The following is a 13,259-nucleotide window of genomic DNA, read 5'->3' as shown; positions in this document are numbered from 1 at the left end:
GCAAGCACAGCAATAAATGTGGAGGATAACTGTTCACAGTGTGATGTGCACTAAGGATATCCAAATGACACTGCTGTGATTGGTTGTGCTGTACATGTTACTCACCAAGTTTGCTATAGTTTCAGGATTCTGAAAAATCCTGGAAGATGGACCACTCCTCAAAAAACAGCCTTTTTTTTTTTTTCTTCCTTTCATCCTACTTGGTGCTTTTGGTACACATTTTTATATTTTGATACCATTTTGATACCATTTTTAAGACGGCATTAGGCACACCAACTAATCTTCCTGTTCCAGCCTACCTTTCCCTTGGGGTTGTTGTTCTATCAGGGAATTCTAAAGGAATACAATAGCAAATCCCACCTGGTCTAGGCGCAGAGCACCGTCGATGAAGCGCTGCTTGCGGAGGTGCTGGGCGATGCGATGCAGATTCAGCACAGCTTGCTGGATCTCGTCTACTGAGTGCTGAGGGGAGACAGGGGGCAGTTCTTCAGGTGAGAACACCTTCCCAGGGTTTTCTATCATGCTCTGTGCGTGGTCATAGCTCAGCTTTGCGCAGGAGCAGATGACTGTCCGCCCAAACCATTCGTCAAGGATCTGCAAAACAGGAAAGTATAGGCAGATCTAAAGGCTTCCACTGCACAAAAGCCTGAGAGGTTGTACCAACAGCAGAAAGAATGACAACAGACCTCACCACTAGTTTTCATTGCTGAGTGAAGATCTTCTCATACTGAGGCAATCAGAAGGCTCTTTAGATTCTCTAGTGTCTAGTAATGTGTGTAGGCATGATAAAGTCTTTCTCTCACATTGAAAATGGCAAAGGGACAAAGGGCCGAATGCTCTTCAGAAAAGTCAAGAGCACTGGCAGGAGGAGGGCTCTGGAGAGGGATGCAGTCTGTGATCAACCATTCAAAGCACAAGTGCTCAGCGAATGAGTGCAGAATTGTAATTCTATGTTAGGTACAAGTACCACCTTGCCCCTTCATCAGCACAAGAGAAAAAGTGTCTGTGAAACACAGCCATCTGTAAAACACTCTTCAAGGACATTGCTTTTTCTCTTAAAAAGAAAGGATTGAACCCCCAAGATACCTTTGCTGTCTCCCTCCCCATGCCTCCTAACATAAGTACAGTACAGCTCAGATCTCTGAAAGTCCCAGGGCATTTAAGCTCATTTTCAATTAGAAAGTGTCCTGGTGGACAGGATGCACAAGTGATACCTTGTGATGTAAAGTGTTCAAACCCTCAGCTCATAGTTATTGTGCATGTGACCCCTATCTACACACAAGGACAAACAAAGGAAGAGAAAGGCACTGCAAAATTCCTGGTAGCACCTGCTCCACGCTCTGCTGCATCTCATTCAGTGTGGTTAGGCTTCTTTCAGTGATGGGGGATCCATATCTGGAAGGTCAGCATTATCTGATGACATCTGCCAGATACCCAAAATCTCCTGATATTAAACAAGCAAGGTCTGTGATGTGGAAGAAGCTGATATGCTGTTTGAGTCTGACTTTTGTAATTATTAGTTAGCTGGTAACAGTTACTTCAGACTTACAGTACACGGATGGTAGTCAGGCACCAAGAAGGTGCCATTCCTTGCTGAGAAGGGCTGAGCAGCCTTCACTTCTACAGAACCTCCAGTTGTAATAGGCAACACTTTTCAACTTGCTGTTCAAATGCTTTCAGATGCTGCTCCTATTTCTCTTCCGCTGCTCCATCTCCTGCTATCAACTTCTGCACCAAATGGCACTATCAGTTCTGGCTCTCACTTTCACGTGCTCCAAACTCTCTGAGAAAGAACACTTTCTCCAGTCTCTGGGCTAGCAGTGGGAGCCAGGTCTGAAGATACATGGTGCTTTTGGCCGTTCATTTCCAAGAACTCGCTCTGTTCCTAGCAGGAGGCAATGAACAGGATTTCCACTTTGCTGCCTGAACTTGAAGCTTTCAACAAAATCTTATTTTTCTGCTTGCTCAGACGAGGCCAAATATTTCATAGTTCCACTCACTTCCTTGTAAGATGAGAGATGCAGCATATTGGGCCCCAGGAACAGAACAAGAATGTCAAATCTCAGGCTACATTCAGGTTGTGCTTCAAACATCAGCAGACAATAACAAGAAGAGTTACATCGTTTGTTTATAAATATCTTTCTGTTGACTGCAAACAGGTTCCAAACAGGAACGTGCCACGCTGTTCCTAGAAACGCCCAGCTCTGCACCTGAAGAACAGCACAGGCTCAGCAATATGGTTAATGCCTTTGCCCTTGGAAAGTCATCCCACTGACATCACACTGCACTGTCCCACTGGAGCCCACGGAGCTACGTGGAGTACTGCTCAGGCAAAATTTTGTTACACTCCTGATGACAACTCCAGAATGCAAAAGCCATAAAAACAAGAAAGTGCCTGTTGCCAAGGGGGGCTGAGCCTGGCATTACTTTTCTATACGAGACAAGAAACAAAAACTCCACCAACTTAACAGCTGCATTCAAGAGAGGAATCTGCTGTCTTTTCCCTGGGAGATGCACAGGCTCTGGACTTACTTGCTTTAGAGCACTGACAGTGGGAGCTCGGAGGGGAAATGCAGGAGATCTATTCTGTCCCACCTCAGAGATAAGCTCCTCTTCACATCAACTGACTCCAACCAAGGCTGCTATCCCTGCAAAGCCTCCAAGGAGAAACCCAGCTGCTCAGACACCTGCATGCAGTCTGCTTCCCCAGGTTGTGCCCCAGAGCACTGCTTCTGCTGGGACCAGCCACCTCCATAGGCAGCTTGGTGCTGCGATCCTCCTACCTCCTTATTGGCCATACAGGGTCAGTACAAATACTATTTGAAAAGCAAATAATGGGTACATTGCAGGGAATAAGAGACAGAATTTAATTAAAAGCTTATTTTAATTAAGACTTGACTATTAGCTGTTCAAAGAGCACTCAGAGTCAATAAAAGGCCCACCAAGTAGCAACAATTAGAAGGTCCCAGGAGTAATCATGCTGCCGCTACGGGAAGCAGAATGTTTTTCACAGTGAACAGTTAAATCCACTTCAGTGCCAGAGCTGGAGAGATACAGATACAGGACTAAACCACATTTTGTTAAAGCATAAAAGAAGATTCATTATCCATTAGGGCAGCATGGACCCAACGATCACCAAAGAGGAGATTGTCGGGCTGCTACTAAGAGTGTAGGAGAGGGACAGAAATCAAGAGAGCCAAAGGCAGCTTGCTGCACAGCTGATCTCCAGGAATAACACAGCATGTAGAGGACGGAGCTGTGCCTTTGCTGAAAAGCTATCACACTTTACATGTATCAATTTAATTTGCAGCACAGATGAGGAATAAAAGACTCTGTTTATCAGGGAGACCACAGAGGGATCCTTACCCACCGCATAGCACAACTGCCTGCAAGCGCAATGCAGGGCTGGATTCAGGGAGAAACATCTTGTCCCAGGCTATTAGTTGTGACTGGCTGCTGGAGGTATGATATTAAATGTATGAGTGACCTGGCATGGAGCTGGAAATCCTCCATTTCTAACATTCATACAAATACTCTTCCTACCACGTTGTGAGATTTTTCCAGTCATCAGTAAGACAAGATATAGGGACAGTCCTACATCCTCTGTTACTGTTCACCAGTAAGTCCTTTGCTATACAGCCGGCAGTTATGGGGTGGCATTTTTACCACTCTGTTTGCAAGGTTAGGATCTGGCCACTGAGGCAGGACTGATGAGCAGGATGCTGCTTGACTTACCTTGCCTTTTGGAGTCACCTTCCACATCACAGAGAACGTCAGCCGATCTCGCATGGGATTGAGACTGCACAGCTCCTCACAGAGCAGCTTGGGAAGCATTGGGATCACCTAGAAGAGAAGAGGAAACTCAGTGCTGAAGCAGCATCGTGGTGTCAGTAAGAACCTGAAGAGCTTGGATTTGGGAACTGCACCTTTTGCTTTGCCACTAATGACTGCACCAGGCAAGTAATGCAAGTCTGAGGCTGCTTTCTGCAAAGTGTAAATGAAATTTCTCCCACGCCTCACAGGAGTGTGCATAGCTCTAATAGGGACTGAGCTGTGCTTTGCAGCACAGACAGGACTGCGTAGATGTTGGTGAGATAAACAAAAGCACCTGTTTTGTGACTACTGAACACGGTGTTTGCAAACAGAAGGAGAACAATTACTATTTTCCTGTGTTAAGCTCCGCTTGAACAAAATGTCAGCCAACAGAAATTCCTGGCAGAGATGTTTTAGCTTGTGTTCTAATTCCTTACAACCAATCAATACTGTAGCTGTTGATCACTGAATTACCAAACTACATATTACTCACCTGACTGCAGCAGAAAAGCAGAAGTGCAGAACGTACAATCATGGAATCATTAAGGTTGGAAAAGACCTCTAAGATGGTCAACTCCAACCCCAACCCATCCCCACATGCCCATAACCATGTCCCTCAGTGCCACATCTCCACATTTCCTGAACAACCCCAGGGATGGTGACTCCTCCACCTCCCTGGGCAGCCTATGCCAGTGTCTCATCACATATTCACACTACAGCAAAGCTGAGGAGCTCCAAGTCTTTCTGCCTTCCCTGAGTTATTTTCCAGGTGAAGCCAGAAGTAAAGCTAATATTTAGAAGCTGTTTAATGAAGCAAACCTAATTATTTAGAGCTCGACATTCTCATTTCTCTTCTCATTATTAACCTTTATAAGGAAGCAGTAAGTGCCCTCAAAGAAGAACTACCTACTTCTTGTTTTTACTCTGAGTGGTACTGTGGGCCGGTACTTTCCAGGAAAGCACAGAGAGAAATGCTCTACATGGCCATGTTTGCCACGGAGATATTTCAGCTCTTTAATTCACCTTACTTTTGACTGCACCCCTGTGCCACCCAGCTCACAGGAACAGCAGCAACCCCAGCTCTTCCAAACCCTGTTGCACCGATTTGGTGATTTCACAGACAACACTTCATATCTGGGTGTGAAGGGAACAACTGCTCTTCAACACAGCAAGAAAAAAAAATGTCTCAGATGCCCATTTTCCCCTTAAGTGCACACAGTTGATATTTACCTTTTGCTTTGAAGGAAAGACTCCTAAAATATTTAATCACATTTGTGGTTTGGCACCGGGCGATGGCCATAAATCCATTCTAATTGCACTGTATAGTAATGCCAAGAGGTTAACTGTACGGTCTCCAACTGTCAAGGAGTCCCTTTCAACATGAATCAGCAGCGCCGGTTCAGCTGGGAGGTCACAGGGCACAGATTATGATAAGCTGTTTCCCGCAACACAAAGGCTGTCAGCTCTGTTATTCCAGTTGTGCAAAGCACATTAACAATACTCATACATTCATAACTGACAGATCTGGTACGTGAGGGCTGCCATGCTGCCTGGAAGGGCCCACGCCGCAGGGTTATAAATTTAGCCCAAGCGATGCCAGCCTGGAGCAGAAAGGAGAGACAATAGCTTTCCAGACTATCAGAAATCCCTGCCTGTCTAGGATTGCTCATGACCTCCACGGGACCCCGAAGCTCAGATCACAGTGAACGACGTGCTGGCAATTTAATAAAAGCTCCCAACCCTTTCCCATCCAAATTAAGGATGTTGTTACCAGCATCTGCTTCCATCTCTCTCCATCCTCCTTATGACTATTTTTTTGGTTCCCAGAGATGATGTTCTGTACTTACTGAATATCTTCATGCCTTTGCACACCCTCTCCCTTCGCTTCTCCTGAGGCAATAACAGCCTGCTAGCAAAACGCCGACATGAAACATGAAAGCCCATCCACGAAGAACAGCCCGAGTGAAACAACAGGATGCGTGTTTTAAGTGTACTTGAGCAGGATTAATATCCAATTCAAGAGGCTATAATTCTACGGAAGGGCTTTCAATGATGTGAAACACAAGCAAAGCTTTAACTCAGATCATAATTACAGTGCTAAGTGCTCACCGAGCAATTAGCTATAACAAACCTACTGTTAAATGGAGAAGCTCCAACCCACGTCACCCCTGTTTTGCAGTGGAGAAACTTCAGGCAAAGCAACTTAACCCAGGCTGTGCAAGAAGTCTCCAAAGACAGCAAGAATTTCCTCTTCTGGCCTGATCCTCAGCGTGATTCAGTCACAGTCAAAAAGGGCTCTCAGTAGTTGCAAGCCCAGCATTAAATGTACAAAGACATCACAATTGTGTCAAATTCAGAGAGTGAGATGTTATCCCAGGGGCTGCCCCGAAGGAACTGTTGCAATAGGATTATTTTCATCTCTTTCTGAAAGAGACGCAGGATGAGAGGAGATTTCCTTAAGTATGCCTGTAAAGCCTATGGAAGATTTACAAAATAGCAGGGTTGCATGGCATCATCTCAAAAAAGCTGGGAGCAGGGGGTGTGTAAAAGTAGCTGGACCTAGAAGTGCAGTTAGAGGAGTCCAGAAGGGCTAGGGAAAAAGCTTTCACCATGGAAATAAAGGACCTCCAGCCCCTCGGAAATGCTTTTTACTGAACATATCCTAGAATCAAGGGCTGTAGAAAGGCTTGTGTTGTCTGGTTTCCAAGCCCATCTCTCAGCCAGACCAATAAAAGACATCATCTCTTCCCACCAGCCTAGCAGGACCCAAGAGATACGAAATGGGCACTTCTTCCAGCAAAAGGCTGATATCCACCAGGCTCACAGTTGCAAGTCTGCATTTCAAATCAGACCACATTTCTCTCTGTGTGAAATCTCCTCAGGCCCTCTGCTGCTGTACCTGGCCAGAGCAGCAAAGCTCCAGCCCTGCCAGCCCCTCGAACAGCCAGGCAAGGGAAAAGCCAAAGTCGGACAAGGCACTGCAGGGGGTTTCCTACAGCACCGTCAACCCGGGGGTTATAAAACACCTGGGCTTCTTACCATGGCCTGCAATGTACTTAACAGCTAGACCTCAGATGGAGGAGTCACTTCAGGCACAGAAATATCTATCCAACCTCCTGCTTGCAAAAGCCCTTTGGGCTGTACTTTTTTCTTTTTTTTTGCTTTGCCTCTTAGGCTAGCAAAGCACTTCCAGCATCCAAGTGTGAGTTTCCAGCCTCAGATTTGTTCCTTTGGGAGCATACGTACTGGGGTGATAAAACTTCACATTGCCTCTGAAATCAGAACCATCTGCTGCAGCCACGACACTCACTGGCCAAGTGCAGAGCCCAGTAGCCAGGGCAGCTCTGCTCACTGGACTTGCTGGAGCAGTTTTGCAAGGAACAGAGGAGGAAAAAATCAATCAGACCAGCAGGGAAAAAGAGAACAAACTCCTCATTTTCAAAAAGCCACACAGACAGTTTTGCTCGTCTCAAATAATCCCATTCTGCAACTGCCCTGCTGGTTGGTACAACCACTGTCGACTCCTGGGACGACCTCATCTCTCCCATGGATCCTATGGGGAGTGACTGCACTGACCAGGAGTGCCCACCCCAGCACCAGGAGGAGGGTGCCAAGGTCTAACAATGGGGAGGGCTCAGCAAGCCTATTGCTTACACACTAACAGACACTCAGAGGAAATAGGCAATTTGTTTATGAGCCAAGATTTCTGCTTAAGAGTTATATCAACACTTCCATGAATTCAGATTTTGAGCAACTCTTTGTTACTCAGCCTGAGATTATCAAAATATCAACACCCCGACAACCTGCTGGTGTCAAAAGTGAATGTCTCGAAGTCCTGGGACTCAGCACGGAGATAGACTTACAGATCACATCTTTGATCTCGAGTATAAAATAGCACCAATAAAATATTACACAGATTTATGGCTGACCTCTCACTCGAGCTGCTTCACACCTAAAATAACACTAAGGGATGTGCCAGAAAAGAGGAAACTGTTTAGGTTTTCTCGCTTCTTAAAACCTGATACACTCTTATTTCAAAAACTTTTGACTTTTATTAAATAGACCGCTAGCAATTACACAATAACTCCCCTTCTGGATACACGTCTCAGGAAAATTAAATATGTGGCTTATTTAACTTCTTTGGGAGGATTAGCATGGTGCTAACCTCTAGCAGAATCACAGCTGTCTTAGGAAACAATTCCATCAAAGGAAAGCATATTTTCTACAAGAGTCACACTACCATCTTGTTTTCAGACTGCTGGCTGCTTTCCTTTGCCCATCCTCTTGCTCCTTTTCATCCACTGCAATTAAAAGAGTGACCAACATTGTGCTTTAGTAATCTAACCTGGTTTGTACTCTTAAAATGCATTCTCTGCAAGGCAGTAGAGGGGGCAAAACACTATCCCTGGCTGAGAGACCAAGGTAGGTGAAGAGCAATTGGAGATAATGGATGTGAAAAGGTAACATATAACTTATTGTAGGCATCACACATGGTTGATGTTTGGGGAAAAAAAAGCACTTACAAGGAACAATGAACTTTTGAATTCAGCTACATTTTCATTAAAAATGCTTATTAAAAAAAAATCCTTCTTTCCAAAAAACTACATGCCTTCAAGCATGAGTTGCATGGTGAGTGACAGCTACGGAGTCATCCCTACCAGAGGTGGAAGCAGAGTATCATACAGCCAAGGGCTTATTGACAGAGAGACTGTAGGGCTGGGAAGGCTGTGGTGCCAGAACTGCTGTTTCTATGAGATACACACCGATTCCCACTCCTGGAGAAATCAATCCCTGGCAAGGTGATATTCAGTGAGGTCACTCCTTGGTCTCACTACGACCAATCCAGCTCAGACACTTCTGCACTGCTCTCATGGCTGCTCCACACAACCCAGCAATTAGAATGTGCTTGTTTATATCAACAAAGATGCCCCAACACGTGGGAAGGGTTGCACTGTTAAGGACTTCTACTACCTGAAGCCAAGAGCCAATCTTCCAGGCTTCAATTCATATACAGTACCTGCAATTGTTCATGAGCTAGGAAGGGTTTCTGCACATTCACCTAAAAATGAGACAGAAGTAATCATCCACGGATGAAACACGGATGCTTGCTCTCTAATACTAAGCTCAAACTTGAACATTTTTGTGGTTTACAGGTCAACTTCAAAACTGAGTTTAATATTTGCTTCTGTTGTACTAAAATCTCTAAAATTAAAAAAAAATCTTTTCAGTGCATGATGAGAGAGCATCACTTCTCCACATCTGGGATACCAAGATGAAAGAAAACTGAAATACTGTGGTTCCTCAAGAAGTGAGATGACAAAACTCTCCATCACCACCACTATCTCCATCACTATCACTATCCAGGTTGGATGTTAGGAAATATTTCTTCTCAGAAATAGTGGTGGTACACCTGCACAGACTGCCCAGAGAGGTGGTGGAGTCATTGTTCCTGGAAATGTTCAAGAACCATGGAGATGTGGCATTGAGGGATGTGGTCAGTGGTGATGGTGGGGGGTCAGTTGGGGTTGGACTTGGTGATCTTAGAGGCCCTTTTCCAACCTTAATGATTCTATGATCTGCAAATTTCAAGCCTGCAACAGCAATGCAGAGAAACCAAGCGGGGCCTGTCAAGCTTATCTCCAGCTCACAATGACACAAACATAGCATTAAAGCTATGGGACCTGAACCAGCTCCAGGTCAGCAGAGACCTATTCCAATCAAGCTGCTCCTCAGCTACCCAGCCCTGGCATACCTGAGTTTCTACCCAAAGACACACAGCCATGGACTGCTCATGACTGCTGTCTTCATAAGCTCTGAGCCAGTGCATAGCATTAAGTCTCGTGTTTGACACCAGTTCACCAATTTTTGTAGTTTTGTTGCAATAGTAACCAGATTTTGACTGATGGCATCTGAAAACAAACTTGTAAAGGTAAAAGGAACAAATAGTGCTCAGAAGAAAAGAAGAAAAGTTGTTCCTACCTTTTGCACTAAATAGACACTCGTTGCCCTCTCGCTCGCCACTCTATCCAGGGCTGTTTCTTCCAGTACAAAGTAGCTTACATCCGCAATGTGAACACCCACTTCAAAGTTCCCTGAAATTGCACAAGGAAGTCAGTAGGCTGCAGGTAGAAATTTAGGCACTGAGGGAACTGGGGAAAAAGGAAATAATTCAATCCAGAAGTTACTTTTCAGAGGAAAAGAAAATTAAAAAAAAATAATAATAATCAGCTGTTTTATGATCTCTGCATTTTCTGCTGGATCACTTTTGGGAGACATTCCTTGTGATGTGTGAGTCCTGTACCACCTGTACCACCAGGGTTAGGGAGACAGTAAAGAAAAGGAAAAGAGAATGACAATGTGATTTTCAGAAATCTGTTCATCATTCTGAATTCTTTTGCATTTTAATCTCTCTGTATTATTCTATGTAACTACTCTGACTTCTCCCCTATATGCTATGCCTATAGCTCACAAAAATGGTATTTCTATCCATCTCTTCCCTTCTGGGATGAAAACTGGTCTCTCAGAACTACCAAATTCACCACCACTGTGATCACAGCTTACCTCATCCCACATCCACCTGTGAGTGCTCAGGCAGTGCTGGATGTGTGCAAGCCTTTAAAAGCCGTGTGGCTACGTATTCACAGCCAAGAGCTTATAATAGTGAGCTCTGCTGCCAGATACGGGATGTGGGACCTCACCTTGCAACCCCACAGGCAGTACAGGATGCAGGTTTTGAGCCTGCCTCAGGATCTCAGATCTCAGAGCTGAACTTGCTTCCAAATCTCTCTGGGTCAAGCACAAATTGCTGCTGATGTCCGCAGAAGTCTTAAATAATTTAGTAATTTAGTAGCAGGCTATGCAGAAATGCAGCTTTCCACAAGAATATTCTCCCTGTTATCCTGCTTTATCCTCAGATTAGGTTCTTTGTCCTCTAACTATAGTCTAGTCTAAAAGCATCTTACTTCAAAAGTTAGGCTAGAGAGGAGTATTACTGAGGTTTATTGTGAGGTTTCAGCAATAATTTGAATTTGGAAGTAGGGATCATCCTCAGCTTTGGAAGTAATTAGTACTTCAGTCCAAGAAATTCTGGTCTACTAATCCTCAAAGGAGCCCACTGACCTTTGTTTTCTCTGGAAGAAGGAGACTAGATTTGAGGTGCTTATCTGTAGAATAGTTCTAAGTGTGGCGGGTTCCTAATTATAACATTCAGTTCTTTAGAGGAATTCACTAACTTTGTGGTATCTATAAATATTTTTTCTTTCTTCTATTCTTTCAAAAAGACAGCATAATAAGATACCACACTGGTTATAATCCTGTTTGTTTATACACCTTGCGAAGGATATTATCAAAGCCTTTCTCTCAAGTGTCACATTTTTGAAGGACAAATTGTTAATAGCTGATGTCACTGTGCAGTGTATCTGCCTCGGTGCACCCAATGGGTAACAGTGCTGGATTTCAGCAGAGCAGGAACGGAAAGAGGTGAATCACAGAGTCGTTATGGTTGGAAAAGACCTCTAAGATCACCAAGTCCAACCCCAACCCATCCCCACCGTACCCACTAACCACATCCCTCAGTGCCACATCTCCACGGTTCTTGAGCACCTCCAGGGACAGTGATTCTACCTCTTTCCTGGGCAGCCTCCAACAGCTCCCCCAGTCAGTTTTATTAAGCTGTGTTTACAGACGTAAAGTACACTCCGAAGTATTTTCTTGCTACTTTCATACCATTGATAGAGTGGAGATGTAAAGGCAGCAGAAAATCACATGGAAGATGGGAGCACTGGGGTTTAGGTTTTTCCACATAACCTATAGTTGCTGGAAAGTCCTGCAGAGAGTAAATATCATGGCAGCAGGAGAAGAAGGCAATAATCCCATTGCACACCAAGGGACAAATTCCACCACTCAGAAAGCTGGGAGAAAAGGCTGCAGATTAAATGGTTCAGCTCAGAAAGCTGCCGACAGCTGTGTTGTGATATTATCAGATGCCCTGAAAGCTGCTCTACGTGGATTAGGCATCCAAGCCTGAAACTACTTAAGACAGTAAGTCTTAGACTAACAGTTCAACCGACAGGTCTAATATTACATGCACTTGAAGCCAACACACTCAGAAGGTAAAAAAATATTGAACACTTTGAAGTCAATATTGTAATGTATTGACCCTGCAGGCAAATATTGACCAAAGGAAAGGAGAGGGGGTCATTACATCATGCCTTTAATCGCACTTTAATTCAATATATGCACTGTTACATACATGAACTTTTTGTCCTCGGTAGAAAATTGACAAACCAAGAAAGATCTCATTGCATGAGATAATAAAACATGGAGTTCGCCAACGAAAACACGTTGTGCGGAGTTACATTTCACTCAGGTTTCCCACCAGAGGTTCTAAAAGCTGGGGTCAGCACGAGCCCCCTGCTTTTGAACTTTTAATTGAAATTCTATCTAAATATTTTGTTACATACATTGACATAATGCAAACTGGCAGCTCTTGGGTTTGCCTTGCTCAAGTATGAATCACCCCATTTCTCTCATCCCCCAACAAATTCAGACCAAGAAAAATTGAAGATACAGACAGTCGTCAACTAATCTGATTTCCCCTGGATGTGCTGCAGAAAATACCGGCCTAAGCCTGCACAGCAATACCTGCCTAGTGCTCTCTCCTGGTTTATTTGCCAATTAAAATGAATAGTATTTCTCTATCTACAAAGTTCTTCCACTAGGATTCTCTTCGAGGTCCACAAACAGTTTTTCTAGTCTCATTAATTTTTATGACAATCACAAAAGGAGCATTTCACATTGTAAGTCCTACGCTATTTCCCAAGGAAAAAAGAATATGTGGCCTGAATGAAAGGAGAAGAGAGTTAAACCCTCCTACACTGAAAAAGTCTTGCCACAGAGAGGGAAGGGTTGGCAATATATGGACCAGACACTACACACTGCTATACTGCCTACTCCACCCTCATTCTGATGACAAAATCTACTTCTCTAGCAAACACAGGCTTCGTATCTTGGCATGTTGCTTTCCATCCTGATTTCAATCTAAATTTCTCACAGAAAGGTGTACATTACAAACCACAGACTCACCTGACCCCAATTTACAATTCTCCTACAATGAACCTAAAGCTGCACAACAAGCCCTAAAGCTAGGTATACACTACTAGTTTAAAGACCTTTTTTCTTTCTTAGAGTATCTACATAAGAATATGTGGGGGATTAAGCCTGACACTTCATATAGCTGATACACTTAAGCAAGAGCAAAAGAGAGCATCTACTGTAATGAAAAATGCTGAAGGTGCTCGGATGGCTTCTTTCATTCAGGATCTCAGAAGTTTATTCATTAAAAAAAGGTGGGTGCAAAACTGCCATTCAAACTCCATCACTGTGAATCTGAAGAGTGGGAGACAATTAGCAATGGTGAATGCAGTTTAGAATTGAGCAACATGTGG

At 44.1% G+C, this 13,259-nt stretch overlaps 1 protein-coding gene across 3 annotated transcripts in view; it reads right to left on the bottom strand.

The window, feature by feature from the left end:
- DIS3L2 (DIS3 like 3'-5' exoribonuclease 2) overlaps window positions 1-13,259 on the bottom strand; it is a 164,547-nt gene that overhangs the window by 51,209 nt on the left and 100,079 nt on the right. For all 3 annotated transcript variants that reach the window (XR_016469686.1, XM_031603497.2, XM_090147458.1), the window contains exons 12-14: window positions 9,793-9,905; window positions 3,736-3,843; window positions 361-594 (exon numbers count right to left, since the gene is read on the bottom strand). Coding sequence is in view for 2 of the 3 variants with exons in the window: in XM_031603497.2 (XP_031459357.2) it covers window positions 361-594; window positions 3,736-3,843; window positions 9,793-9,905 (455 nt within the window). In the remaining variant the exon portion in view is untranslated. The remainder of the gene's footprint in view (window positions 1-360; window positions 595-3,735; window positions 3,844-9,792; window positions 9,906-13,259) is intronic.

This window comes from Phasianus colchicus, chromosome 10 (genome assembly GCF_987193195.1).
Source record: "Phasianus colchicus chromosome 10, bPhaCol1.hap1.1, whole genome shotgun sequence".
NCBI lineage: Eukaryota > Metazoa > Chordata > Aves > Galliformes > Phasianidae > Phasianus > Phasianus colchicus.
Note: the sequence above shows the minus strand (reverse complement) of the source record. Positions and strands in the feature narration are given on the sequence as shown.